Source organism: Ursus arctos, unplaced genomic scaffold (genome assembly GCF_023065955.2).
Source record: "Ursus arctos isolate Adak ecotype North America unplaced genomic scaffold, UrsArc2.0 scaffold_26, whole genome shotgun sequence".
Taxonomy (NCBI): domain Eukaryota; kingdom Metazoa; phylum Chordata; class Mammalia; order Carnivora; family Ursidae; genus Ursus; species Ursus arctos.
Window position 1 is genome coordinate 38,386,885 of NW_026622941.1, and position 23,988 is coordinate 38,410,872.

General features: G+C 52.8%; 1 protein-coding gene across 1 annotated transcript in view; it reads right to left on the minus strand.

Moving 5' to 3' along the window:
- Positions 1-359: 359 nt before the first annotated feature.
- Positions 360-23,988, minus strand: part of VDR (vitamin D receptor) — a 55,143-nt gene continuing 31,514 nt past the window's right edge. Inside the window, exons 4-10 of the mRNA XM_026502015.4 lie at positions 21,578-21,708; positions 14,434-14,618; positions 14,093-14,213; positions 10,916-11,087; positions 4,686-4,837; positions 4,352-4,468; positions 360-3,041 (exon numbers count right to left, since the gene is read on the minus strand). Coding sequence (XP_026357800.1) covers positions 2,782-3,041; positions 4,352-4,468; positions 4,686-4,837; positions 10,916-11,087; positions 14,093-14,213; positions 14,434-14,618; positions 21,578-21,708 — 1,138 coding nt within the window. The 3' untranslated portion in view covers positions 360-2,781. The remainder of the gene's footprint in view (positions 3,042-4,351; positions 4,469-4,685; positions 4,838-10,915; positions 11,088-14,092; positions 14,214-14,433; positions 14,619-21,577; positions 21,709-23,988) is intronic.

Below are 23,988 nucleotides of genomic sequence, written 5' to 3' on the forward strand. Positions count from 1 at the left end.
AAGTGTAAGCTAATTTTATACCATACGCAAAGCTTCCTTCATTTGTTTATCTGACAAATTTCTGGCAACTTGTTATTCTCTGTGGAAATCACTCAGCAGGAACTCTGTAAAGACTTCTTTTGCTCCTTTATTCCTTTCCCCGTATCTGTCTTACATTCCAGCCTTCTCTATTGGGAGGCCCCGACTTCCTGGGAAACCTCGCTTTTCCTCCCGTCTTTTCCTCCCCAACTCCTAGCCTTCTCTTTGGTAGTGAGCTGGTGTCGTGGGCCCCAGGGCTGAGCTGGTGTTTCCAGGGTGTCCAGTGGGGTGCCCTGGAGAAGGGAGGGCCAGAGGGAGAACTGGGAAGGTGGAAACATTACAAAGACAAATGCACTTTATTGATAAGGCAACAGCATTATACAGAGCTGAGGCAGAGACCCCATCCGGCCAGGGCCACATCGGGAAGGGGGTCTGATTCACATTGAGACACAGGCTGAGGTGTCCCCCCTCCCCCTCCTGATGGGTCAGCAGGGTGACAACTCAGGGAAGGAACGCAGGGCATCCAGGATCTAGATTCGCTGTCTAAAATCCAGACCCTCCCCTGCGGGACTAGGGCAGCCTTCAGGGGAGGCGGGAAACGGGGTCTGAGCTCAAGTGTGGTGCACTGAATAGAGCACTGGCCCGGGAGTTCACAGACAGGCGCATCCCTGGAGCTCTTTCCAACTAGCCGTCTGAGCTTGGGGGACCACACCCTCCTCCAAGGGTCAGGTTTTCTTTAGCAAGGGAGTTGAACTAGTGTAGCGATTTTTAACCCCCCCCCCCCGCCCCGACTAGCATGCTAGACCGATGTCTTCTGCAGCTAAAATCCAGCAGGGGCCTCTCCCTCATTTGTGAAATAACAGCAAGGACAATAACAATAACTGATGTATAGCATTCGTTTACAATGTAAGTTTCCCCCATAAATATCTCCTCATCAGTGGTGCCTACTGCCTGCTACGTTAGAATGGTACAAAACGGAGTCTGATTCTGAAACAACTCCCAGCTCAGAAACGGCAGCCTCAGCCATGCGAGGGTACTGTGCCGTGCGAAATGTGGCTGCCAGCGGTTTCTCCACCAGAAGAAACACCACCGAAGGCAGCCGCGTTCCCCAAACTCAAGCAATGATCTGAGGGACCCTCTCTGACTCCTGGAGGGAGCCCCTCCGCATGGTCCCACACACCTACAACTCACTCTCCCGGGGACACCACCCCAGAGGAAGCAGTAAGAGCTCCCACCTCCTGGGTTCGGCCGCCTATGGAAGGGCAAACGGAGTCTGAAGTTAAGTGCCCCCCATCCCTTTTGAATTTGGGCGGGTGGAGTGAGAATAAGAAGGGAACCAGCCCCACATGTCTTCACCCCTAGATGCTCTCTCGGCCTAGCCATGCAAGGCCAGCCCGCTCTCCCTCCGGCCGCGGCGAGGTGTTGGAGCACTAGCTCCTGGGTTCTGGGGGACGGCAGTCTTGGAGCTACACCCAGATGGGCCCCCGGGAGGGCATGGCCTGGGCTGTTGGGGTCTGCCGTTCTTCTCTTCCATCCCACCTTGCCAGGTGGAAAAGAGGCGGCGCTGCGGGTAGGTGGAGGGGCACTGCTTCCCCAGACCGTGGGGACTTTGGGAGCATGTGTCCATCTCAGGACCGCCCTTGACCATCCTAGGGTGAGGCCCCTCCAGCACCCACAGCCACTGGTTCTCTCTCTTCTGAGTGGGAGGTGAGGGAGGCAGGGTGAGGATGAGGGTGCTGCTGGGCATTTCTCTGCAACCTGGGGGTGATTCACTCTTGCCACCTAGATCATTGGAAGGAGAGCTCTGGCCTCCACCAACCTCTTAGATCCAGGTCAAGGAGCCATGGGCTTGGTGACAGGGACAGCTGTGGCCACCATCTACCACTCTCCTGTGAGGCTGGGTTTGCCCGTCCCCCACTTCCTGGGCCCCGCTCTTGTCCCCCCTTGGGCCTCTCAGCGGGTGGGTTCTGGGCTAGGGGGTCCCTGCCTTGGGGAAAAAGCCCACCTACCATACCTACTTCCAGGAAGAATGTTACCATAGCAACGGGATGAAGGTGGGCACTGAGGTGTTAGGCGAGTGCCCTTTGGCCAGCAGAGGTGGGTGAGGGGGGGAGTTGTGACCTTTGTCACCATGTTTTTGGTCATCCTTGGCAGTGAGCGTCCTAGACAGGCCAGGGCTGGGAAGGCAAAGGGAGAAGGCCCCATCGTGGCACACTGCCCTGGGACAAAACAGCACAGGCTGGCGGCAGGATGAGATGGGGCGAGAGGGGTGGGCGTAGTGGCTAGTTAATTATCATGGTGGGGCAGGGGGAAGGACGTCCCCGCTTGGCTCTGGACGAACGGGCCTGGAGCGGGGGGAGGTACAGGTGTCTCTGTCCCTGAGGAATGGCTGTGTTTCTCCCGCTTGCCTGTTCCCTCGGCATCAGCCAGCAGCCACTTTCGGAGCGGGAGGGCCATCCCTGGGCAAGGCCCCTCTTCCGCATCTGCCCTCTGCCCCCACTTGAGTTTCTTCATCAAATAAACAGCAACTCCTCGTGACTGAGGTCTCAAGGGACTGGGGGCAGCCTGTGGCCGGCAGGAAAGGGAGACCCGGTGTTAGGCTGGACAGGACACAGGGTGGGCTGGGTGGGGAGGGGAGGTGCAGGAGGAGGGGCTGAACTCCGGAGGGGGTGGGAAGGTCTGCGGGGCAGCAGGCGGCCCCAGGCCAGGGCACGAGGCCCCAGAGGAGCAGCCCCGCCCAGGTGCCAGGGCAGGCCGCCCTGGTCAGGAAATCTCATTGCCAAACACCTCCAGCACGAGGGGTGTGAGCTTCATGCTGCACTCGGGCTGGAAGGAGAGGCAGCGGTACTGCTTGGAGTGCTCCTCATTGAGGCTGCGCAGGTCGGCCAGCTTCTGGATCATCTTGGCGTAGAGCAGGTGGCTGCCCGGCGGCGGGTGGCGGCAGCGGATGTAGGTCTGCAGCGTGTTCGACAGGCGGTCCTGGATGGCCTCCACCAGCGCCGCGTCCTGCACCCCAGGACGGTCTGCGAGCACAGGGAGACAGGAGGAGAAGGCACAGCTCTGAGCCAGGTCCCTTAACATTCCGTCTCCCCACAACCCCCACGCCCAGACAGATGCCCAATGCCGGCATCCTCCTAGGTCACCCCTGTAGGGCTGCGACCTGTGACACCACAGTCCTCCCTAAAGCCTCTCAACGACTTCCCTTGCAATTTTGGTCAAGACTCCCAGGCCCCATCCAGCCCCGTCTCCAGCTCGACTCTCTCCCTCCGTCTCTGTGCTCCATGTGTCTATCGGTATCCCGACGTGCTGTGCGCTCTGGCCTCCAGCCTTCACATTTGTGTTCCCTCTGCCTGGAACTCAGCTCTTGTGTCTTCGCCTCTTACTGATCCTTCAGGTAACAGCTTAAAAGACCTTCCTCAAGAGGGCCGTTCCCGAGGACCGCCTACCTCCATTCTCCAGACTGCATCAAGTTCTCTCCTTCTATTATACCCTGCTCTAGTATCAGACACGTCTTTATTTTTAAACTTTCATCACATTAAACTTAGTCATGAAATAGTAACTGTTTAACATCTCCTCCTTTAATGTCTGTGTCTTGTTTGTTGCTGAATCCTAATGCCCAGAACAGGGCCCAGGACCCAGCAGGTGCGCAACAAGTCATCGCTGAGTGTAGGAATCATGAACGAGTGAATGCTGGCTGTGCCGGGGTGGGGGAGGAGCCCACGTTCCTTCCGTGGGTTCCCAGCCCATCCCTGATCAGAGGCCATTGGCTTGTTCCCTCAACATAGGCGGAGGCAGGGCTGCCCCCCTTAGGCCTCATCACCAGTATAATATCCCCAGGACCACAAAAACCGCCTTCTCGGCCTCTCTCTCTTCCCACCCCAACAGACAGAAGAGCTCAGGGTCACAGCACACTGCCTCCAAAATGCGTCAGGTAAGCTTTGGAGGCGGAAGCATCTCTAAGCCCCAAGTTTTTCTACCCTACCCCACAGGTGATCTCAGGTGCTGGCAAAGTTCAGTCCAGTTCACCCAAGAGCAGAACGTGAGGACTGGGAACATCCAGACCTGTCTACGGCCTGAGAAACCCCATTTATCTGGTTCCTCAGAGTCCCACCTGTGAACCACCTATGGTCTCAGGGCCAAAGGCAGTGAAGGACCTCTCAGCTTACACATTTCACATGGGCTGTGCGAACCCAGCAAAGTGGGTGTTTCCTTGTCTCTCTCTCCCCTTTTGCCCCTCCCCCCTCCAGATCGCCCTGCTGACCCTCGGCTGCGCTTAGTGCTTCACGTCCCCCCCGCCCCAGGTCCCCAAGCTCCCCACTGCTAGACCCCACACCTGGGGAGACAATGCAGATGGCCATGAGCAGGACATGCTCCTCCTCGTGCAAGTTCAGCTTCTTCAGCCCCACCTGGAACTTGATGAGGGGCTCAATCAGCTCCAGGCTGTGTCCGGCTATGAGAGAGATGGCCAGATGCTGTGGGCTGAACTGAGGAGCCGTCTACCCAAACCACCCCGCCCCACCTCCAGCCCTGCCTGGGCCTGCCTCTCACCCTTCTCTCCCTCCTGCCGCCTAGCCCCCTCCGATGCACCTGATCAGGGCCCATGACCCCAGGAAGGGCGGAGACAGAGTCTGGGAGCTGGATTGGGTGGAGTTGGGGCCCGAAGGTACCTTTGGCTACATCACTGATGTGGTACTTGTATTCCTGGCTGCCACAGGTCCAGGACATGTCGTCCATGATGAAGGACTGGTTGGAGCGCAACATGATGACCTCGATGGCACTTGACTTCAGCAGCACGATCTGGTCATCAGAAGTGAGGTCTCTGCCAGGGAGGACAGGGAGGAGTTGGGTTACTGGTCAAGAACTTCAAGTCACACAAATCAATGTGGTGTTTTGACAGGTGCCAGCCAGGTCCTTCACTGAGGAGCTGGTGGTCTGATCGGAAAGGAAAAAAACCTGTTTCCCCGAAGGAGAACATCTCAAGACTGTGATCGTGCGCCAGGGCTGCAAGTAAATGGGCTCAGTTACTAAGGCAGGGACAACCCGGGGACTCACCAGTGTCCCCAGGCCTAAGCGGCCAGAGCTATTAGGGACAGGAAGAAGAGCCTGCGGAAGCTCTCAGGGTTACAGCGGGAATGTGGAGTCTGCAAGAGGTATGGCCACTGTCATCTTCAACACCTCTCATGCCTTCCTTTTCTCCCCCTTCTGTCCTCTGGTCCTTCCCAGAAGTACAGCTCAGCCAACTCCGTCTCCAGGACATCTCTTGAGCCCTCGACCTCCTTCCCGTTACCACCAGGACTGTTCTGGTTCAGAGCTCTGTCACCTTTTTCAGTTGCCTCTTATTAGAACTCTGGAACCAAGTGTCTCTTGGGTCCCTCCTCCATGGTGCTTACAGCTGCTGCAGGGAGACCTCGCCCAGGCTTGGAAACCCTCACTGACTCTCATCCCCTCCGAATCAAGCCCGTACTCCATGCCTTGGCTCCAACCTGTCTTTCCAGCCCTCTTCCCAAACTCCACCAACCCTCCATGCTGGCAACTTCTGACCACTCCACAGTGTCGTGCGTCCTTACGCCAGCTTGCCTTTGGGCATGTGACAGCTCCAGCCGAGAATGCCTGGCTTCTGCTGCTCCAACTTATCTTCCCGACTCTGCACCCAGTGAGGTCTTCCTCGGAGCCCCCCAGCCCCTGGTCACCTTCAGTAGAATTAGAGCCATTTCTTCACGGCCGGCTGCTGCTTGCACTCCCACTTTGCCCTTCCCCCTTCAGCTCTGCTCTTTGCGCGCTTGTCTGTGGCTCTGAACTGCAAGTAGGCAAGCTACCTGAGGGCCAGCACTTCCCAATTCCCTCAGTGTTGCCCACACAATGACTACTGAGCCCTGAGCACGACAAGGGCAGTCAACACGTGCTGATGAGTCAAGAGGCCAATGACTAGTTCCATATTCTGAGTCACGGGCTGGGCTTGCCTGAACAATGACAAGGAAAAAGCAGCACCCACAAATCAACTTGCTTCCAGTTTTCCCTCCTTTTCTCTTCCTGACGGTGCATTTCCACCTGGATATCTGGTGGAAGGGCTGCCATCCTCTCCGTGGCTGGACTGTGTACGTGGAGAGATGGGAAGCAGATGTTGACGGACGAGAGGTCTGTATCAACAGGTGATAAGTGACGGTTAGGATGGCTGCAAAGGGTCTGCACTGAAAACAACCTCAAAGCACTAGAGCTGGAAGGCCCCCCTTAGAGGCTATGTGATCCATTTCCTTCTTCGGCGTTCTCTACAGTTGCAGGCTGGTTCCGGGGCCGGGGTACTTGAGGTCTCTGGATAGAGCCAGGAGGTTGTTAACTCCTGGGTGAATAGCTTCTTCTTCTTCTATTGAGCTACACCCACAGGATGACACATTCATCCACTGCTTGCAGCTCTGGCCTCTCGAGGAACACAGAGCCAGACTTCGCCATTAGCCGTGGGGCGTCTTTTAACCATTTAAAGAAAGTTACCATGCGCTCCTGTGTCTTCTCCAGGACAGGCAGCCCCGAAGACACGGCGTCTAGATATCTCACTGCCCTTGTCACTTCCCCCTCGATGCTCAATACACATTTTAAACACTACTGCCTCATTTTGGTTTTAACTCAGTTTACAGTAAAAGGCGCTCATTATGAAATCTTTGCAAAATACAGGAAAAATATAAAGGCAAATAAAAATTGCTCATAACAGCAATGACCATTTTGGTGTATTTCCTTCTTATCTTTTTTTAAAGCAAATCTCTCTCTTTCTCTCTCCCTCTCTCTTTTTAAATTTATTTATTTGTGAGAGAGAGAGAGGAAAAAAAAAAAGGGAGCGCGCACCTGTGCACAAAAGTGCATGAGTTGGGGAAGGGGGAGAAGAAGAGAATCCTCGAGCAGACCCCTGCTGAGTGTGGAGCTCGTCTTGGGGCTCAACCTCAGGACCCATGAGGTCATGACCCGAGCAGAAACCAAGTCTGATGCCCAACCCACTGAGCCACCCAGATGCTCCGCGGATCTCTCTTTTTAAAACATACTTGCGTTCATAGTAATCCTGTGTCCCACTTCCTGCATCAAGAACATTTCTTTAGCCTAGTCCATAGCGAGTTGCATTATCAACATACTACAAGTTATTTAATCAGGCTCCCATCCACCTATTTTTGGACATTTTGGTTGCTTCTAACTTTCGCCATTTCAGTAATTCTGTGAGGCGTTTCTTTGTACATAACCTTTGTTCAATGGCCCATTCGGAACAAGTGCCGTAAGTGAAGAAATCCCTCGCGCGCCTTGCCAGAGAGGTTTCAGGGGCCCCTTGCCTATTGTGATCCAGGCAAGCGGCTTCTATGAAAGCAAACCTAGAATGACCTCAGATTATGGCCCAGAATCCCAGGGACTTTCTAAGTGCAAGTCGCAGCCAGAAGAGGGGATGGTGGCGGGTGGGGGTACAGGTGGAAATAAAGGGGAAATCAGTAAGAGACCTCCTGCCCGCTGACAGGCGCCAGCTCGCCTCTGTGCCTCCTCCCTGGGCCTGTGTACTATTTACATCCCTGATCAGTTTTCACCCTGGCAGCCGGCTGCTTTGGGGCACCCGCGAGGTGCTCTAGAGGCGGGGCTGTCTGGTCGTCCCCACCCCCAGGCAGAGCCTGGCCCCTCCTCGCCGGCATTCCCACGGTACTTCCAGCAGGCCTCTCTTGGTTCTTATCTCCTCACCGCAATTGTCTCACTGTCTATCTCTTCCATCAGACACTGAGCCCTGGAGGTCAGGAACTGTGTCCTCGTCAACTTGTATCCTTCACAGTTTATGGAAGAAGCTGTTTGTTACATAGATGACCGAGTGAAGACAGAGGAGAGGACACGGGAGGAGGGACGCACTGGCCTCAGGCCTTTGACCCAGGAAGGAGCCCTGGGAATGGAAATGGCAGTGAGGTCAAAGGTCTTTCGCCCAGAGGGCTGGGCTCTAGCTGGTTTGGCCTGGTCTGTCTTACACCTCTGTTGGCAATGAAACCTGGGGGTCCTTGGTTCTCGGATCCAAGATGGCTCCTGGCCATTTAGATGCTGCTGCTGATACCACTTCCTCCAGGCCGGCTTTTTTCACTTCCTTCCTTCCTTCCTTCCTTCCTTCCTTCCTTCCTTCCTTCCTTCCATCCGATTTCATTTATCTATTTGACAGAAATAGAGAGAGAGAGCACACAAGTAGGGGGAGCAGCAGGCTCCCTGCCGAGCAGAGAGCCGGATGCGGGACTCGATCCCAGACCGTGGGATCATGACCTGAGCCGAAGGCAGATGCTCAACTGACTGAGCCACCTAGGCGCCCCACCTCTAAGCCTTTCTTTTGAAGCGCTGAGGATGGGAGATTTGTGGGGTGCAGACGGAGAGGCTGAGGGACAGGAGGTGGGAAGCAGGAGCCGGGCCAAGGCACACCACAGTGCAGTTCACACCCAGCAGGCCTATTCAGTCCTGCCCCACTTTGGTCCCATGCCTGCACCGGAGTCTCAGCCTGCCCCCTCCACCCCCCTGCACTCACCCACACAGAAGTCTCATCCTGCCCTCCCCACACCCTCCACCCCTGCCTACAGGCAGCAGGATCAAAGCCACCAGGGACGCAGCCACTGTTCTCTCACTTCTTGGAAAAATAGAATCCCTAAGCATAGAAACCAGCAGAGCTGGAGAGCTGTGGGGCTGGCCCTACCTGGGGTCCACCAAGCCTGGGCTCTGGCCTCCGTCCAGGCTCAGTGTCGCCTCTGTCCAGTCACAGAGAGACTCCACATCAGTGTCCCCCCATCCCCAGAGCTCTTGGCCAGGCCTGCTCCATTTTTACTGGGATACCTTCCATTCTGAGATTTCCTAAGTCACGCTGAAGAGAGAGAAGCCAACCCAAGCACGTGCGGAATCGATGTAACCAATTCGGGATTAGCAGCTGGATTGTTTCAGTGTCTGCTCCTATATACCTTGCTTCAGCCACAACTGCACGGCTAGACTAGGGAACCGTGGAAAATGAGGTTGGATATGGAAGGAAGGGAACGGACTACAACTCATCCTTGGAGACACACATTAAGGGCTGGGTCATGCTATTTGTGTCAGAGTATATGTGGCAAGGGTCAGGGATGGGGACCAAAGGCATGGGAGAAAAATGGGGGTTTGGGTTACTTACTACAGGGCGGGGGGGGGGGGGGTCCAGCACTGGGGTCACCTGGTTAAATGAATGGCTTTTTAAGGACAGTGTTGCCAAGTATGCCATCCCAGCCACCACTTAGAATCGGCAAACTCGAGCATCTGGACAGAGCTTCGGGGACCCTGTGCTCCAGCTCCCCAACAGGCTAGGAAAGACAGCTGAGGACTGCTCCCTGGGGCTGGGACAGAAGCCAGGTACTCCCACTATCCATCAGTACCTCGAAGTGTTTTTGTCTCTAGCTGTTTACACAAAACAAGACTTGGGAACAGTTTGCAAACACTGACTTGAAGAGTGTGGGAGGGAGCGGGAACTTGCGCTGAGCGGAATGCGTTGTCAGTTCCAAGGAAAGGCTCTGGAGGGTAAGTCCCAGGCCCAGCGCAACACTGAGCTCACAGCTGACACTCGGGAGCTCATTCCTGCCGGATGCCACAGTGGCCCTTGCTCCTTCTGCAACCAAAACGTGCAATGCGGTAGGCGCGTCTCAAGGGTGTCTTGCTTTAGTAAGCAAGTTTGATGTCTTTCTCTTCTTTACAGTCCTCACATAAATTCCCGGGGAAGAGCACAGGAGGGCCCCCGGTGTCTGAGTGGCTGAGAGGCATGAAGTCACACAGAGCCAGCTGTCTCAGGGCAGACACAAGCTGGGAAGAACTGGGCTTGGCGCTCTGACTTAGCGCCATCTAGCTGTCATTGAGACAGTGCCTGATGGCTTCCTTGCGTGGCAGAGAGAGTCACAAAACAATAAACAGCACATCACACGAGTTTCCATTCAGAGCTGGCCGATGTCCAATAATTTTGGGCTCCCAGAGTTCCAGCACCGAATCTGAGCATTGGCCTCTAGAAAGCCCTCAGAAGCCCCTGCTGCTGGCAACTGCAAATATTGCTCCTTGAACTGATGCCAACAGGAATTGCCAGTGATTGCTTTCTTTCCCTTTCTCAACCACATTGTATACGTACTGTATGGCTGTCCTCCAAATGATATAAATAATGCGTCAATATAGATAGGACTATCTCCCAACATTCTACTAAAAGCATCTACACTCTCTTACTTTAAGAATATTTGACGCTGCGTGGCTATTTAAATATAAGTATATGTGCCACTTATTACCAAAACAATAAAACAGTTGGCTGAAATTTGTATCAGTGTATCTATAACAGAGGATCTTTACTCCAGTAGGACTCCTTACACCTACCTGTTTGGGCAAAGGTCTCAGTATGGTCAGGAAAAGCCCTTTTCACAGAAATTTGGGTGAAGGAGGCCCCGGTTATGTGTGCCAGGAAACCTGTCTTCCTCTGGGATCCCTAAATTATTTCACAAGTCCCCTTGCGCAACCCTTTCTCCTATCACTTCATTTTGGTTTCAGATTTGGGTGTGGAGGGTTAAAGGAGGTTTAATTTAAAGGGTTCACGTGAGGATTAGACCCAAGCCAGCCGGAGTGCACACGGCAGTGAACACGGCAGTGAACTTGGAATTCTAGACCTTGGCTCTGACATATACTGGCTCCAGCACTAGAAAATGATCCTGGCCGGCCACTGAACCTCTCTGGGCATCTGTTCTGTCATCCAGAAATTGCGGGGGACAGATAGCTCTCCAGTGCTGGCCTGCTGGGTCATGCTGGATGGGCCATACTTCCCAGAGATTCTGACGTAGGAGGTCTGAGTCCCTATTTTGAGAAGCAGTAGGTTGGTATCTCCAAGCCTTCTTCTAGCTCAGTCTAGGAGTCTGACTCTTCTTACCTGAACCCTGGGATCATCTTGGCAAAGCCGATGACCTTTTGGATGCTGTAACTGACCAGGTCAGCCAGGTGGGGCAGCATGGAGAGCTGGGACAGGTCCAGGGTCAGAGAAGAATCATCTGAGTCTTCTTCCCTCAGATCCAGATTGGAGAAGCTGGTCGGTTCCATCACGTCTGGGGAAGAATGAGGAGAGAGAAAGAGCTACTTAAGGGTACTTGAGCCAGATGCCTTCCTGCTTGGCCCTGTGAGGACCTCCCATACCCTAGACGCAGGGCTAGCCAGGAATGCCATAGTGACCGCCTCTCTCCAAGGTCACTCCTCAGCCCAGGCTTTCCTCTAGGACTCCCCCTGGCTTTCCTTTCAAGCAGAACAAGGCAGTACAATCAAAGATCAGAGATAGTCCAAGAAATGAGATTTCCTGGAGCCATGATTTTACAGACCACATGTTATTTCTAATGACCTCAAATCAAAGACGAATTTGGAATCAATGAACTTATGGAAAACAACGTTAAACCTCACTAGTGACCAAAGAACTGCACAGTAGAACATTTAGACTTTTCACTTATAAACTAGAAACAATTATGTTTAAACGTGGATGCCATTGTCAAGGAATTAGGCAACCCGTGTGCCATGGGGTGCTAAAGGAAGCATAAATTTGTGCAAGTAATCTAGAGAGCTATTTGACAGTAGGCATCAGAAGCCTACGATTATGTATATTCTTTGTCCAGTAATCCCCCTTCCATAAATTCCTCATAAGGAAAAAAAAAAATCTGGAATAAGAGCAAATATTTAGCCACAAGCATAAGATTATCTTTTTAAAAAAGATTTTACTTATTTATTTATTTGAGAGACAGAGAGAGCACACAAGCAGGGGGAGGGGTGGAGGAAAAAGGAGACTCCCCACCAAGGAGGGAGCCCGATGCGGGGCTCAAACCCAGGACCCTGGGATCATGACCTGAGCTGAAGGCAGACGCTTAACTGACTGAGCCACCCAGGCCCCCTGCATATTGTTATCTTAATGAAAAGCTGGGACACAATCTAGATTAGATATATTATTGTACATTCATATTCCAGAATACTAATCAGCCTTGAAGCATATATTCTAGAGGTATGTAGAATGACATGAAAATATGATGTAATGTACTGGTAAAGGAAGAAAGCAAGTTACCAGATGGTGTATAGTGTAATTCCACTTGAAAATAAACATAAAAAAAGATGGAAAAGAGATACATCACAGTGTTAACAGTGATTACCTTTGAGTAGTAGGTTTAAATATTTTACATATATAAAAATATATTTATTTTATATATATATTAGCTTATATTTTCTGAATGCTTACAATAAACATGTATTACTTTTGCTTAACATTTTTAAAAAAGATTTTGTGTATTTGTTTGAGAGAGAGAGAGCACGAGCAGGGGGAGGGGCAGAGGGAGAGGGAGAAGCAGACTCTGCTGAGCAGGGAACCTGATGTGGGGCTCCATCCCAGACCTGAGCCGAAGGCAGATTCCCAACGGACTGAGCCACCCAGGCGCCCCCCTTTTGCTTAATATTTTTAAATTAAAAGTGTTAACTAGTTTGAACCTTATTTATTTATTTATTTATTAAATTAAGTAATCTCTATGCCCAACATGGGGCTTGAATTCATGACCCCGAGATCAAGAACAGCATGCTACATCAACTGAGCCAGCCAGGCGCCCCTTTAAATCAGTATATGCCATACTGAACCTACCATTGGTGGGGCTGAGCACCTCATATCAATTAACCTATGAGTATATCAAACCCCTAAATAAGATGGAATTATTATTATTATTATTTTTTAAAGATTTTATTTATTTATTTGACAGAGACAGCCAGCGAGAGAGGGAACACAAGCAGGGGGAGTGGGAGAGGAAGAAGCAGGCTCATAGCGGAGGAGCCCGATGTGGGACTCGATCCCGGAGCGCCGGGATCACGCCCTGAGCTGAAGGCAGACGCTTAACGACTGCGCTACCCAGGCGCCCCATAAGATGGAATTATTAAAAGCTGAATGTATAACATGCAGACTGAGCCTCACCGATGCAAATAAATACCCCACCAAGTGAAAAGAACAGGAAAGTGGGGAGCGAAAATTAACACTTGGGAAGAATCGCTACAAGACAAGGGGCTCAAAGGGTCAGTCAATCTCTGCAATGTCCCTGACCACCTCCCTCGGGTCACTCCTGCGTAGGTAGACACCATGTCTGTCTCCACTGCCATCCTTGTCCAGCTGACACTGAGACCCTTCCCACCTCTTTGGGATCTAGGCACAGATCCATCCGTAAGTCCGGAAGTACCATATCTGAGGGTTCTCGTTCCCGGAGGGAAGGGGTTTTCCCATCCCTCCCGTTCTGCAGGATCCACGCAGAAGGCAGCAGGGTTGGGTGAGAGGCAGAGGGATGAAGGACAGGGAGGGGGGAGGACGGAGCAGGAAGCTGAAGAAGAAGGTGGAAAAGGACCGTAGGAAGGAAAGCAAGGATGAGCTGGAGATGATGGGGTGGGGGGGCGGTAGGCTGCAGTGGGACCCACATGTTCTCCCTCCACTCCAAATGTCACCTTCCGGGCTTTGATGACTGTAGTTAATGATACTGTTTTGTATATTTGAAAGTTGCTAAAAGAGTAGATCTTAAAAGTTCTCATCACAAGGAAAAAAAACACAACTTTATAACTCTGTGAGATGATGGATATCACTAGACTTATTGTGGTAATCGTTTTGTTTTGCAACATATCCATGTACCAAATTATTATGTTGCATACCTGAAACGAATACAATGTTCTATGTCAATTATAGCTCAATAAAACTGGAAAAAAACCAAAAACAGAACCCGCCAAAAGGCCCAGGCTCAAAATACCCTTTAAAGGAACCAGGTTGCCCACAGGGTGGAGGGCAGGAGCAGAAGCCTGGTGTGGAGGAAAGAGCAGGGACTCTGCAGACAGACCCTGCCTGGCCAGACTCCAGCTTGGCCTCTTCCCCAGCATGGGCCCTGGGGCTGGTTAGCCCTCTTCTGCACAAAAAAAGGGCGGTGTTCTGGGGACACTGTGTGGCACACAGTACGCTAGTGCTACCCTACCATCCACAGCCAAGGACAGGTGGGCTGTGGAAGCTCTGGGCTCTTCTCCCCGAGGCGGGCTCACTGGCGGGCGGCCTGTATCCACTCACCTAGAGAGGCTGTGTAGTTATCAGAGCAGGAGGAAGCTGAGTCCCCGGAGAGGCTGGGGGTGTGGATGGAGGAGGGCCTGGAGGAATGGCTCCCTCCACCCCCCTCCCCACGAACTGGAGGCTGGAAGGGAAAGATGCAGCATTAGAAGCTCCCATCGGGGGCCACTTTCCTGCCTTGTCCCCGAACTGTGACAACGGGAGCGGGAGGCCTCCCCGGGCAGGGAAGCCGCCACCCACGCCCCGGTTTCTGGCTGGCTGTGGCCCTCCATCCGCGCTCGCAGGCCCCGGCCCCGGCTGGGGCTTTCGCTCCGCAGCTCCTGCTGCCTGGCCGGCGGACGCACCCGGAACTGGGTGAAGTCGGCATAGGTGGGGTCGTAGGTCTTGTGGTGGGCGTCCAGCAGGATGGCGATGATGTGCTGCTGTTCCTCCGACAGCTTGGGCCGCAGACTGTCCTTCAGGGCTTCCTCCTCCTTCCGCTTCAGGATCATCTCCCGCTTCCGCTGCACCTCCTCGTCCGTCAGGATGACTGTGGGGCAGGAAGGGGGGTGTCAGGAGGGCTGGGCCTGCGGCTCCCGGAGAAACCAGCCTCCAGGGGCTGAAGGCTAAAGATGGGAGGAGCTCACAGGGTGGGTGGGTGCTTCCTGCCATGGGGGCCTCCGAGCCCACTATATATGGATGGGAAACTGGGTTTCCTATTGAAAAGGCAGGTGCATGAGCGAGGAGGAGAAAGGATTTGAGAGGTGGGATGGTTGGGCATTATTAGTGAGTCTGGGTTGTCAGGAGCAAGTGATCGGACTCTGGGCAAACGGTTTGAACTCTCTAGGCTTTTGTATCTCATTAATCACACAAGCAGTTTGCTCCATTAAAACCTCTTCTAAGGTCCCTTTGTGGTGCTTTCCTCCAGAAAATGTGTGTATGTTGGGTGGCTGGGGTGGTGGGGTGACAACACTGACCTTGGAGGATGGACTGTTTTGGGAACTGAATGTGTGCATAACACAGAGCACCTGCTCATTAAATGTCAGTCCTTGTCTCTTCCCCCTCACATTCATTGCCCATGATCTTGAGGGAAACATGGAGGGAAGAAGGGTGAGGGTCACGGCGTGGCCAGTCCCAGTGCTGGAAGCTAGGAGATGCTGAAAGACCCCTCTACGTGGGCATTCCCACGGCCAAGTTTCCAGGCATGGAACTCAGGCATCTGATCTACTCTGACCAACTTAGAAAGACTTCGCTTCTTCGGTTCCCTGCAAAACAACCCCTCCTCCAGCCTGTCCAGTCTTGAAAGTTCTACCCAAGGAAGTTTTTGAGCCCTCTAGAATTCCCAAAGATAACACCTTGAAGCTCTAATTTGCAGTTCTCTCCAGCTGTTATCCAGCGTGTCTGACAATGGGGAGACCCTCTGCCACTGTCGGGCTGTGCGGGCCCTTCTGGAGTGGCGCCCACCTCACCGTGCTGGGCAGCTGCCCGGGAGGGCGGGACTGTGAGCAGGGATGCCTGGCACAGCAGCCAGGCAAACAGACCTCCTGGCTGGGGCTTGCAGAGTGCTGACGGCAGGAGTGGGCACTGGGGCCCTTGGCCTGTAGCTACTTGCTCTGAGCTGGTGTTGCCAACGCTTCTGCCCACAGAACCGGGGAGTTTCACAAGAGCAGGGAAAGAACCAGAACCCCAGGATGGGTGGGTTCCAGGCTGCAAGAGCGGCCCACTGGCCCAGACCCCTCGGGTGTGGGGGAGAATGCAAGAAGCTGGTGGGAGGTGAGGGCGAGCCTATGGGGTGTGGATGGGTGGGAGTGGGCAACCAGACCCTCGGGCCCAGCAGGAAGGGAAGCTTGTGGCAAAGGATGGCAAGTTCCCTCCACAGCTGAGGTAAGCCATATTAAGAGGAGGACTGAAGGAGACCACGCCCAGGTGACTGACTCACCTGCCCAAAGAGCTGCCAGCCCTCTCCCACAGTGGGTGTCTGCTCAGACCCCAAGAAGCCAAGTAGGGTGGAAGAGGAAGGAGCAGAGAGCATTGGATTCAAGGCAGGGTGCGAGGCCTTAGCCTGGGGAACCCAAGATTAGGTGTCTGGTTTTTCCTGCTCACCTAAGGGTGGCTGCAGGAGGTTTCTGGGGCTGGAGTGGGGGGTGAGGGTGGGTTCCCTGCCGGTCATGCCACAGGCATCCATGGACAGGCTTCTCAGCTTGACTGGGCTTTGATAATCTCTTGTGATTCTATGAAGTCACTCTCCTGCTCAGAAACTTTTTCTGGCTCCTTCCTGCTTATCCTGGTCCAAATTAAAGTCAAGATTCTCCATGATTTTACTTCTTCCTAACTTTCTAACCTCATTCCCCAGTGCCTCTGGACACAGCTTCTGCTCTAGTCACATCGAGACCGTTGACTTGCAAACATGACCTGCTCAGCCTTGTCACTGCATTTCCACTTATGCTGGCTGCCTGTCCAACTGGGTCTTCTCTCCCCAATAGCTGGGAAAGTTCTATCCGTTCTCCAGCACCCAACATACAGACTTCTTTTACCATGAAGCCTTTCTGGATTGCCCCAATCTGCACTGAGTTTCGTTTCTTATTTCTGTGGGATGTCTACTGTTTCCCGCACATGTTGGCACCCAACTGTCTTCCACTCTGTAATAGTTATGATTGGTACAGACTCCCATAAATGCCCATATAGAGAGAACCTAAGATGTTCAAGTGCTCTTCCACTAGAACGATAGGCTACCTGTGTTTCCCCTTTCATGGCTAGCCCAGCGAAGCTTCCTGGCCATGGTGTTTGCTCAGTAGTCTGAGAGATTGAACACCCAACACATCTACACTGATTGTACTTACTACGTGCTAGTCATTGTCCTTTGCTCGGGAAGTGACAGTGAGAAGTGCAGTAATACTGCGTGTGTCCTAATCGTGTCGGGATGGCACGCATCAAATGCCAGTCCACTAGATAACTGAGCCCAGCTCACCTTTTCAATTTAAATAATTGTGATTGAAATATTTTCAAGACAGAATACCTTATAACAGAACACCTGTAATATCCTGTAACCTTTACTTGATGATTCAGAGGCATCACGCGAAACAATTACTGGACTTTGCAGGAGCAAGGTCATGACCTCAGAACTGTACAGGGCTGTGTCCGTGCACTGTATGACTCAGCTTGCTACGATTTGGAGTCCTTGTGCTATGTTTCATAGCTTTCAGTCTCCTCTTCTCTGGTAAGCTCTGTGGGGTCTCTTCTTACTGGTGCTTGCCTCTAGAAGGGTGCCTTTCTTCCCCTTAATTCTAGTCTGTTGGGGAGAAATCCTGGTGATCAAGTTTTATGTAAGAAAAAAAATCATGTTAATAAAAATGGATAAAAAATACAGAATTTTTTATGTACTGGGCACTATGCTCAATGCTTCTTAAATACTAACTCACAGATATTTAGTCGTCATAACAACCTCTTAGGGCAGGTGCTGTTATTCCCATTTTGCAGTTGAGGGACCCGAGGCCCAGAGGCTGTGTACCTTGCTCAAAGTCACATGGCTAACACGTGGTAAAGCTGGTATTCAGTCCTGGGCAATATGGTTCTTAGAGTTCCTGGTTGTACCTACTGCCCCATAGCGCCTCTGATGGTAATTGGCTATGACTGCTCTGTAAGACTCTTGTCCCCAGCCATGGAACACACAAAGTGTTCCAATCCATCTGAAGAGTATGAAAAAGTAGCGAAGTTTGTAAATGATTTACTCTAAAAGGACAAAGTTAAGAAGATTCAAGGTTAACCTTATGACATTGTTCCTCCCAATCACTGTATCAAATGGTGACTGCCATCCAGTGTGCAGTAATAGAGAAAGAAATGCTGAGATCTGGCATTTTCTACCAGGGCTGCCAATCTGTGGGCCTCCCTCCAGGCAACAGTGTCTGGAGACGGAGTAAGTCATCAGGCTCTCACATGTACAGATGCTGTTGTGATTTAGGAAATGAGTCTTTTTTTTTTTTTAAGGGGTTGCTAATTTCATAGGAAATTTTTTTTAAAAATTATTTTCTCAATGAATTGCTACTGGAAATGCTGTTGCTATCATGTAAGAGGACACACGTTTTGGAGTTGAAAGCATTGACCTAGAAGAAGAGCAAACAGGTTCTGAAGGCACGTTTGATGGGCTCTCCAGTGAATAAAGTGCATGAGCTGTGTCCGTGGACCTTGTGAACCCCATCTGGCTGCTCAGTAGCTTCTCTGCCTTCCTTCTAGGCTCCTTGCTGAGTGCTAAAATGGCTCTGCACATGTTTATTCCCACATAAGATGTTCCCTGCTTCATGAAGTCTAGAGCTGCATTGGGAAGTCAAGATCTGAAAGCACGAACAACTTAAAAACACCTCACGTTGACCCTGGTGGCCTAAGGACCTCTTTAGAGAAGAGACTATAACGTCTTCCCAAATGAGTGACACAGGCCATACCAGATTTGGGGGATCTTCCTGATCTATAGACCAGCGGGAGGTGCCGAGGACAAAGAAGCATACTGGGGCGCTAATACTCGGTCATTCAACACAGATTTATTGAGCAGCTCTGCTGGCCAGCTGCTGCGTTAATGCGGGGTACGAAAGACATACATCTGTAAAAACAAATTCACATAGAGGGGTTTTTGTGCAGGACAGGTCAACAAGAAGCAAGAATTCAACTGTGAAAGTTCTTGGGCTCCAAGGACACGTTCAAGTCAACTAGGACTTGAAGAGAGAGAAAGGGGGTCTTCGGTGCGAACAGTCCCTTGAGCCCATCCCTTAGGGACCAGGCGGTGCCTGGAAATGCAAGTGGCGGAGCTCTGGCCCACGGAGGGTGCCTGGGGGGCTGCGCCAGGGTGGAGCCCATGGGCCTGGCCTTTGGAAGCAAACAGACCTGGGCTAGAATGTCGATAGCATACCATCTTCTTAGCTTCAAGGCATGAAATCTGAATTCCTCTGAGCTTCCCCATCTATGAAAAAGACCTTCAGAAGTATTCACCTATTTAGGGATTCTTGTGAGAATTTAATAAGAAAGCACACGTGCTCGCTGTAGTATCTGGCCCTTAGCAGTTTCTCGGTGCTCATTTGTTCCCACACCCATCCCTTTCCCCTTCCTGAGCTCCCTTTAGGGAAGGGCTCCCTCTCTGCTTCTGCCAGAAGGCAGCTGTGTTCGCAGCTCCCTTCAGAGGGAGCCCTGGGGTGTCCTGTGGTTTTACAAATGTTGACACAAAACTGTCTCTGGGAGGTTGAGCCTTAAGGCAACCTCCAGCCCACAAGATAAATGAGCAGCTCTCCCAGGGTTCTGAGCTGGGAGCTCTAGGCCCAGACCACTCTGACAGACTTCTTTCAGCTGGGCTGACTTGAGGCCGAGAACTACAGCCCTTCCTAAAGGACCTTCCCTGCGAGCAGTGGAGAGAACAAGCCTAGTACTGGCCCAAGGTCTTCATTTAACCAGAGCTCTGTGGGCCAGACTCCAAGAGTTCAGCTCTACCAGCCCACGGCTAACTCACTACAGCTCCCCATACGGGCATCCTGAGAGTGGGGGACACAGGGCTGCACTGGGCATATAGCAGGGTGGGGTGCAGGGCTCTGCTGGGGAAGACTGGGGCTGTGTTTGGGGTGGCTGAAGCACAAAGCTGTTGGGGGTTGGGGGTGGGCATTCCTTTCTGGGTTGCTGGCCCCCATCACCACACGGTGTTTCGAGGGGCACTCTGATGCACCCATGACCTGTTCATCACCATGGTTGCAGTGCTGTCTTTGGGGACCAGAAGAGATCTAGAAGCAGTTATGGAGACTTGCTTTCTGACACCAATTCTGAAATTTCTACCTTTCTGAGTCTGAGATAATTTCTAAGTGTTCTTCCTATTCTAAGTTGGTCGGACATCTCCTTCCTCCTGAGACATAGGAGAGGAGCGTCTGGACAAACGTCTGGGGCAGTCTTCCTGAATCCCAGCGGTGGAACTGTGCTGTTCTCGGATGGCAGAGCCTCAGAGCCAGGCTCCCTGCCCTGTGGAGGATGTGCGCCCCTCGGGGGCAGGAGCAGGGGCTGTGCACACTGCATCTTGCTTGTGCCCACCCCAGTGCCTCGCACAGAGCAGGCCGTGCTAAGCCAGTGTGGGAGAAGCCCCAGGAGACACTCAGCCTTCGCCTGCCCTGCTCCAGGATAAACACAGGAGTCGGGCGGGGCAGGGGACTGCACTAGGAGAGCTCAGCATGTCCAGGCCTGCACACTCCCGTGGGGGCGAGGAGGAACAACAGCCTGGAAACTTCTCCAAGGCCTGCCAGTGTTGACTGGGGAGCCGGGATCACGAGTGAAGGGTTGTGACCACCAGTGGGGAGCCTGTCGAGGCCCAAGGAGGAGGCCCCCCATGAGGGTCTTCATTCTGTCTCTGTTCCCTAACAACAGAATTTTTTTTCCTATCAAGGAAGGAATATTCTATCCCCTAAGCCCTGTCCTGTGACTCTTCCGTTGTTGTGGACATCTTCGCCATACCTGCCTCCCTCACCCCCACAAACAACAGCCTCATAGCCAGGAGGGCCTCGAGAAGGGCCCACATCTGAGCACCCCTCCTAAGCCTCCTCGGGTCCGCAGCTTAGCAGGGCCTAGGCCCTGTCCCAGGGTCAAGGAGGGGATTAGCACGCAGACTGCAGACAGGAGTGAGTGAGAGGCAGAGCGGGGCTGACGGTGCAGAGGGCACCCAGGTGTGCCTGGGCCGGCCCAGGGCCCTGGTCTCCAACACGGGGAGGGCCTGGCTAGCCCCTCCCGGGCTCCACTGCATTCAATGGCTACTCTGGTTACCAAGTAACTGGTACCAGGGTTCAGATGCAAAGTCCAGGGTTGTTTTTAACCGAGGGTTAGAACAAGTGAATCTGCCATCAGTCCTCTCCTCCAACCCCAGAGCTGGACAAGAAATCCTATAGTACCGCTCTTCTCTCTCCCTCTGAATCCAGAGGGCCATCCTAGAGTCCAGTGCTTCCCCACACAGAGTCTTTCCCCCTGGTCTCCGCTGGGCTCTGGCCTGCAGATCTGCCCCTGGGGCCAGAGTGGCCTGAAGGCTGGGGCAGGACAGGACCGGGTGCCAGCCAGGCTCTGAATATTTATTCTCCCCAACACCCCTGCCCCGCCCCACTCTCAGCAGCTCACTCTCCCAAAGTCCAAACAACCCCAGGTCCTTGAGCCTCATCTTTTCCCTGAAGGTCCAGGAACAGGGAGGTGAGAATAGTGATGCTGTCTTGGAGGAGGACTGATCTGGGGGCTCACAGAGACAGTGCCCTGCCTCTCCCTCCTCACAGGCCTCACAGGGAACGGGACGGGCCCTTCCTGGGACTCTGAGACACAGACCCAACCGAAGCTCGCAGGACCCCCTGGGGGCCTCTGACCCTGTTCTTCTAGCCGCAGGGCCCCAGCTCCAGGCCCCGGGTGCCAGCCGCCCCAGGAGAACGGCACGCAGACCTCCAGGCCAAACCAGCCTAAAGAGCTGTTCCAGCGTCCCCTCCAGGGACACCCCCCTGCCTGGTCCCGGACACTCACACTCCTTCATCATGCCGATGTCCACGCAGCGCTTGAGCCGGCAGGCCTGGCAGTGGCGGCGGTTGTCCTTGGTGATGCGGCAGTCCCCGTTAAAGGGACAGGTGAACAGCGCCTTCCGCTTCATGCTTCGCCTGCCGGGGGAGAGAGCACATGGCACCTCCAGGTCACTCACCTTCCAGCCTCAGCCCCGGCTGCCTGCAGGTGCTGTGACCACCGAGACTGCCCACAAGGCCGCCCCCAGATCTCCATGTCTCCCACTGGGCCTTGGGGGCCCAGCCTTGGCCACTCTCAGTGACCACCACTCCCCTCCCCCACGCTCTAGCCTCCTCCTCCTCCTTTCACCGCCTGCTCTGCTCCCATCATCGCTTTGATTTACTTTTTTTTTTAAATATTTGAAAGGATTTATTTATTATTACTTTCTTTTTTTTTTTTTTAAGTGCACTCTACACCCAACGTGGGGCTTGGATTCATGACCTTGAGATCCAGAGTCACCTGCTCTACCACCCGAACCAGCCTGGGGCCCCTGATTTATTTTTATGGTAGTCTACTTCCCACTTATTTATTTATTTATTTTTATTACACAGGAAATACATGAGTGAATTAGCCTAGTGACATTTTTAAAAATACTAAAATCTGCAGAGCAGCCCTCCCTCCTTATAGCGAGCTATTATGGGAGGTGAAGACGCTGGTGGTGGCTTTAAATCATCCAGAGTCTGGAGATCTATGACTGCAGCATCCCTGGGCCAGGGACAGACATGTGCACAGGTGCATGGAGAAGGGAGAAAGGGCCCAAACCATAGCTTGAGGCATCCAGATCACATGCCTGGAGAGAAAAGACCAGGTGAGTGGGTGGGAGCCCTGAGGTCTGGCTTGGGCTTTCAGAAAGGCAGAGGAAGTAAGGGCTCTGCCAGGACAGAAACCTACCACAGGTTCTTAACTAGGAAGCCGGTACCCCAGGCCCCCTGGTATTCTATGTAAAATTGTGGTGGTGGGGGGGAGGTGCACACACGTGTGTGCCCATGAGTGCACGCGTAAGCCTGAGGGCTCATTTTCCTAATTCTGACTTTCTGCTGGCAGCCACATCACATGGGATTTGGGGAGGCTTCATCATCTGTGTCCTAGGGGTTCCTCATACTCTTCCCAGCCCCAGTAGTGGCAGGCGCCAGTTTTTTTGCCCCAGGACAGGTGATAAGGCTCTCGTTGGGGAAAGATGGTGGCAGAATCATTTTCTCTGTGACCAGCGGCATCTTCCAAGGAGATGCTCAAACCTTGTGAGCAAAGGTCCAGGTCAAACCTTTTCTGTCTCTCAGAGATGAGCTGGTCAAACACTAGTTATGTTTCTTGGTGAAAAATGACTCACTATTCACATTCACTAGAACACAAATGGGATTTAGGACAAACACACTCATCAGTCGACATGGACACATGGGGACCAAAGCAACTTGACCCACGGGATAGAGGAGAAGAGAACACAGAAATGGCCTGCCAGCAGTCACAGGTAATCAGACTCTAAGATTAGGGGACCCAAGAGACTATTGGAGTGCCTCCTCATTTTATAGGCGAGACCACTGAGGGGAAGAAACTCATCAGTGCTGGGATTCAGCAAGAAGTGAAGGCTCCCCAGTTGGCTGTTAGAGATGTGAGGCTCGGCTTTTGGCTTTAGGATTGAACACACCGCTCTCATCCCTAGAAACCCAAGGTGCTCAATGAAGTGGAGCCCACAGGCAAACAGCTCCTGGCAGCTGGCCCTTGAGAACAACTCAAGGCCAAGGATGACCCAGTGGGCCATGAGGTAGCTGCTCTTGGTTTTGGACCTTGGCCCCCAGTACCCTCTTGTTGTCCCTCTCCTGACCCAAGGGGTCCCCCAGTAGACAGGACTACATGGTGAGGTGGGACAACACGAGGCTGTTGGGGTTGAATCCAGCCCACCAACAGCCACACCCACCCTGTGGTGACTACCCAGGGAGAGGCTGTATACCAGGCTTTTGCCTCCCTTTATGGAAAGAGAAAGTCTTTCTCTTTGAGCCTCCATCCATCTACTGCAGCTCTCCAGAGGGACAGACAAATATGGAAGTACCTTGGGTAGCCGAAATGAGATACTACCATCACCACAGGACATGAGATTGATTCACCCCTTAACTCCTTCCCCTCCTTCCCACTCATGGTTCCTGAGGCTCCGCCTGTTACCACAAATGTTCAGGCCCCAGGATGCCCGTAATTCTCTAAACTTACTCAAGGACCAGAAGTTTCTAATTCAGAGTAAACTCTCATTTCCTTTTTTTTTTTTTTTTTTTTTTACAACCAGGCACTTTGCCCAGGAGCTGAGGGTCTGCTTTATCCTCCCACCCACTGTCTTGTCTGGCTCAGAGCTCTTCCTGTTAATTCTCTAGGGCTTTGGGCACCAAGAGGAG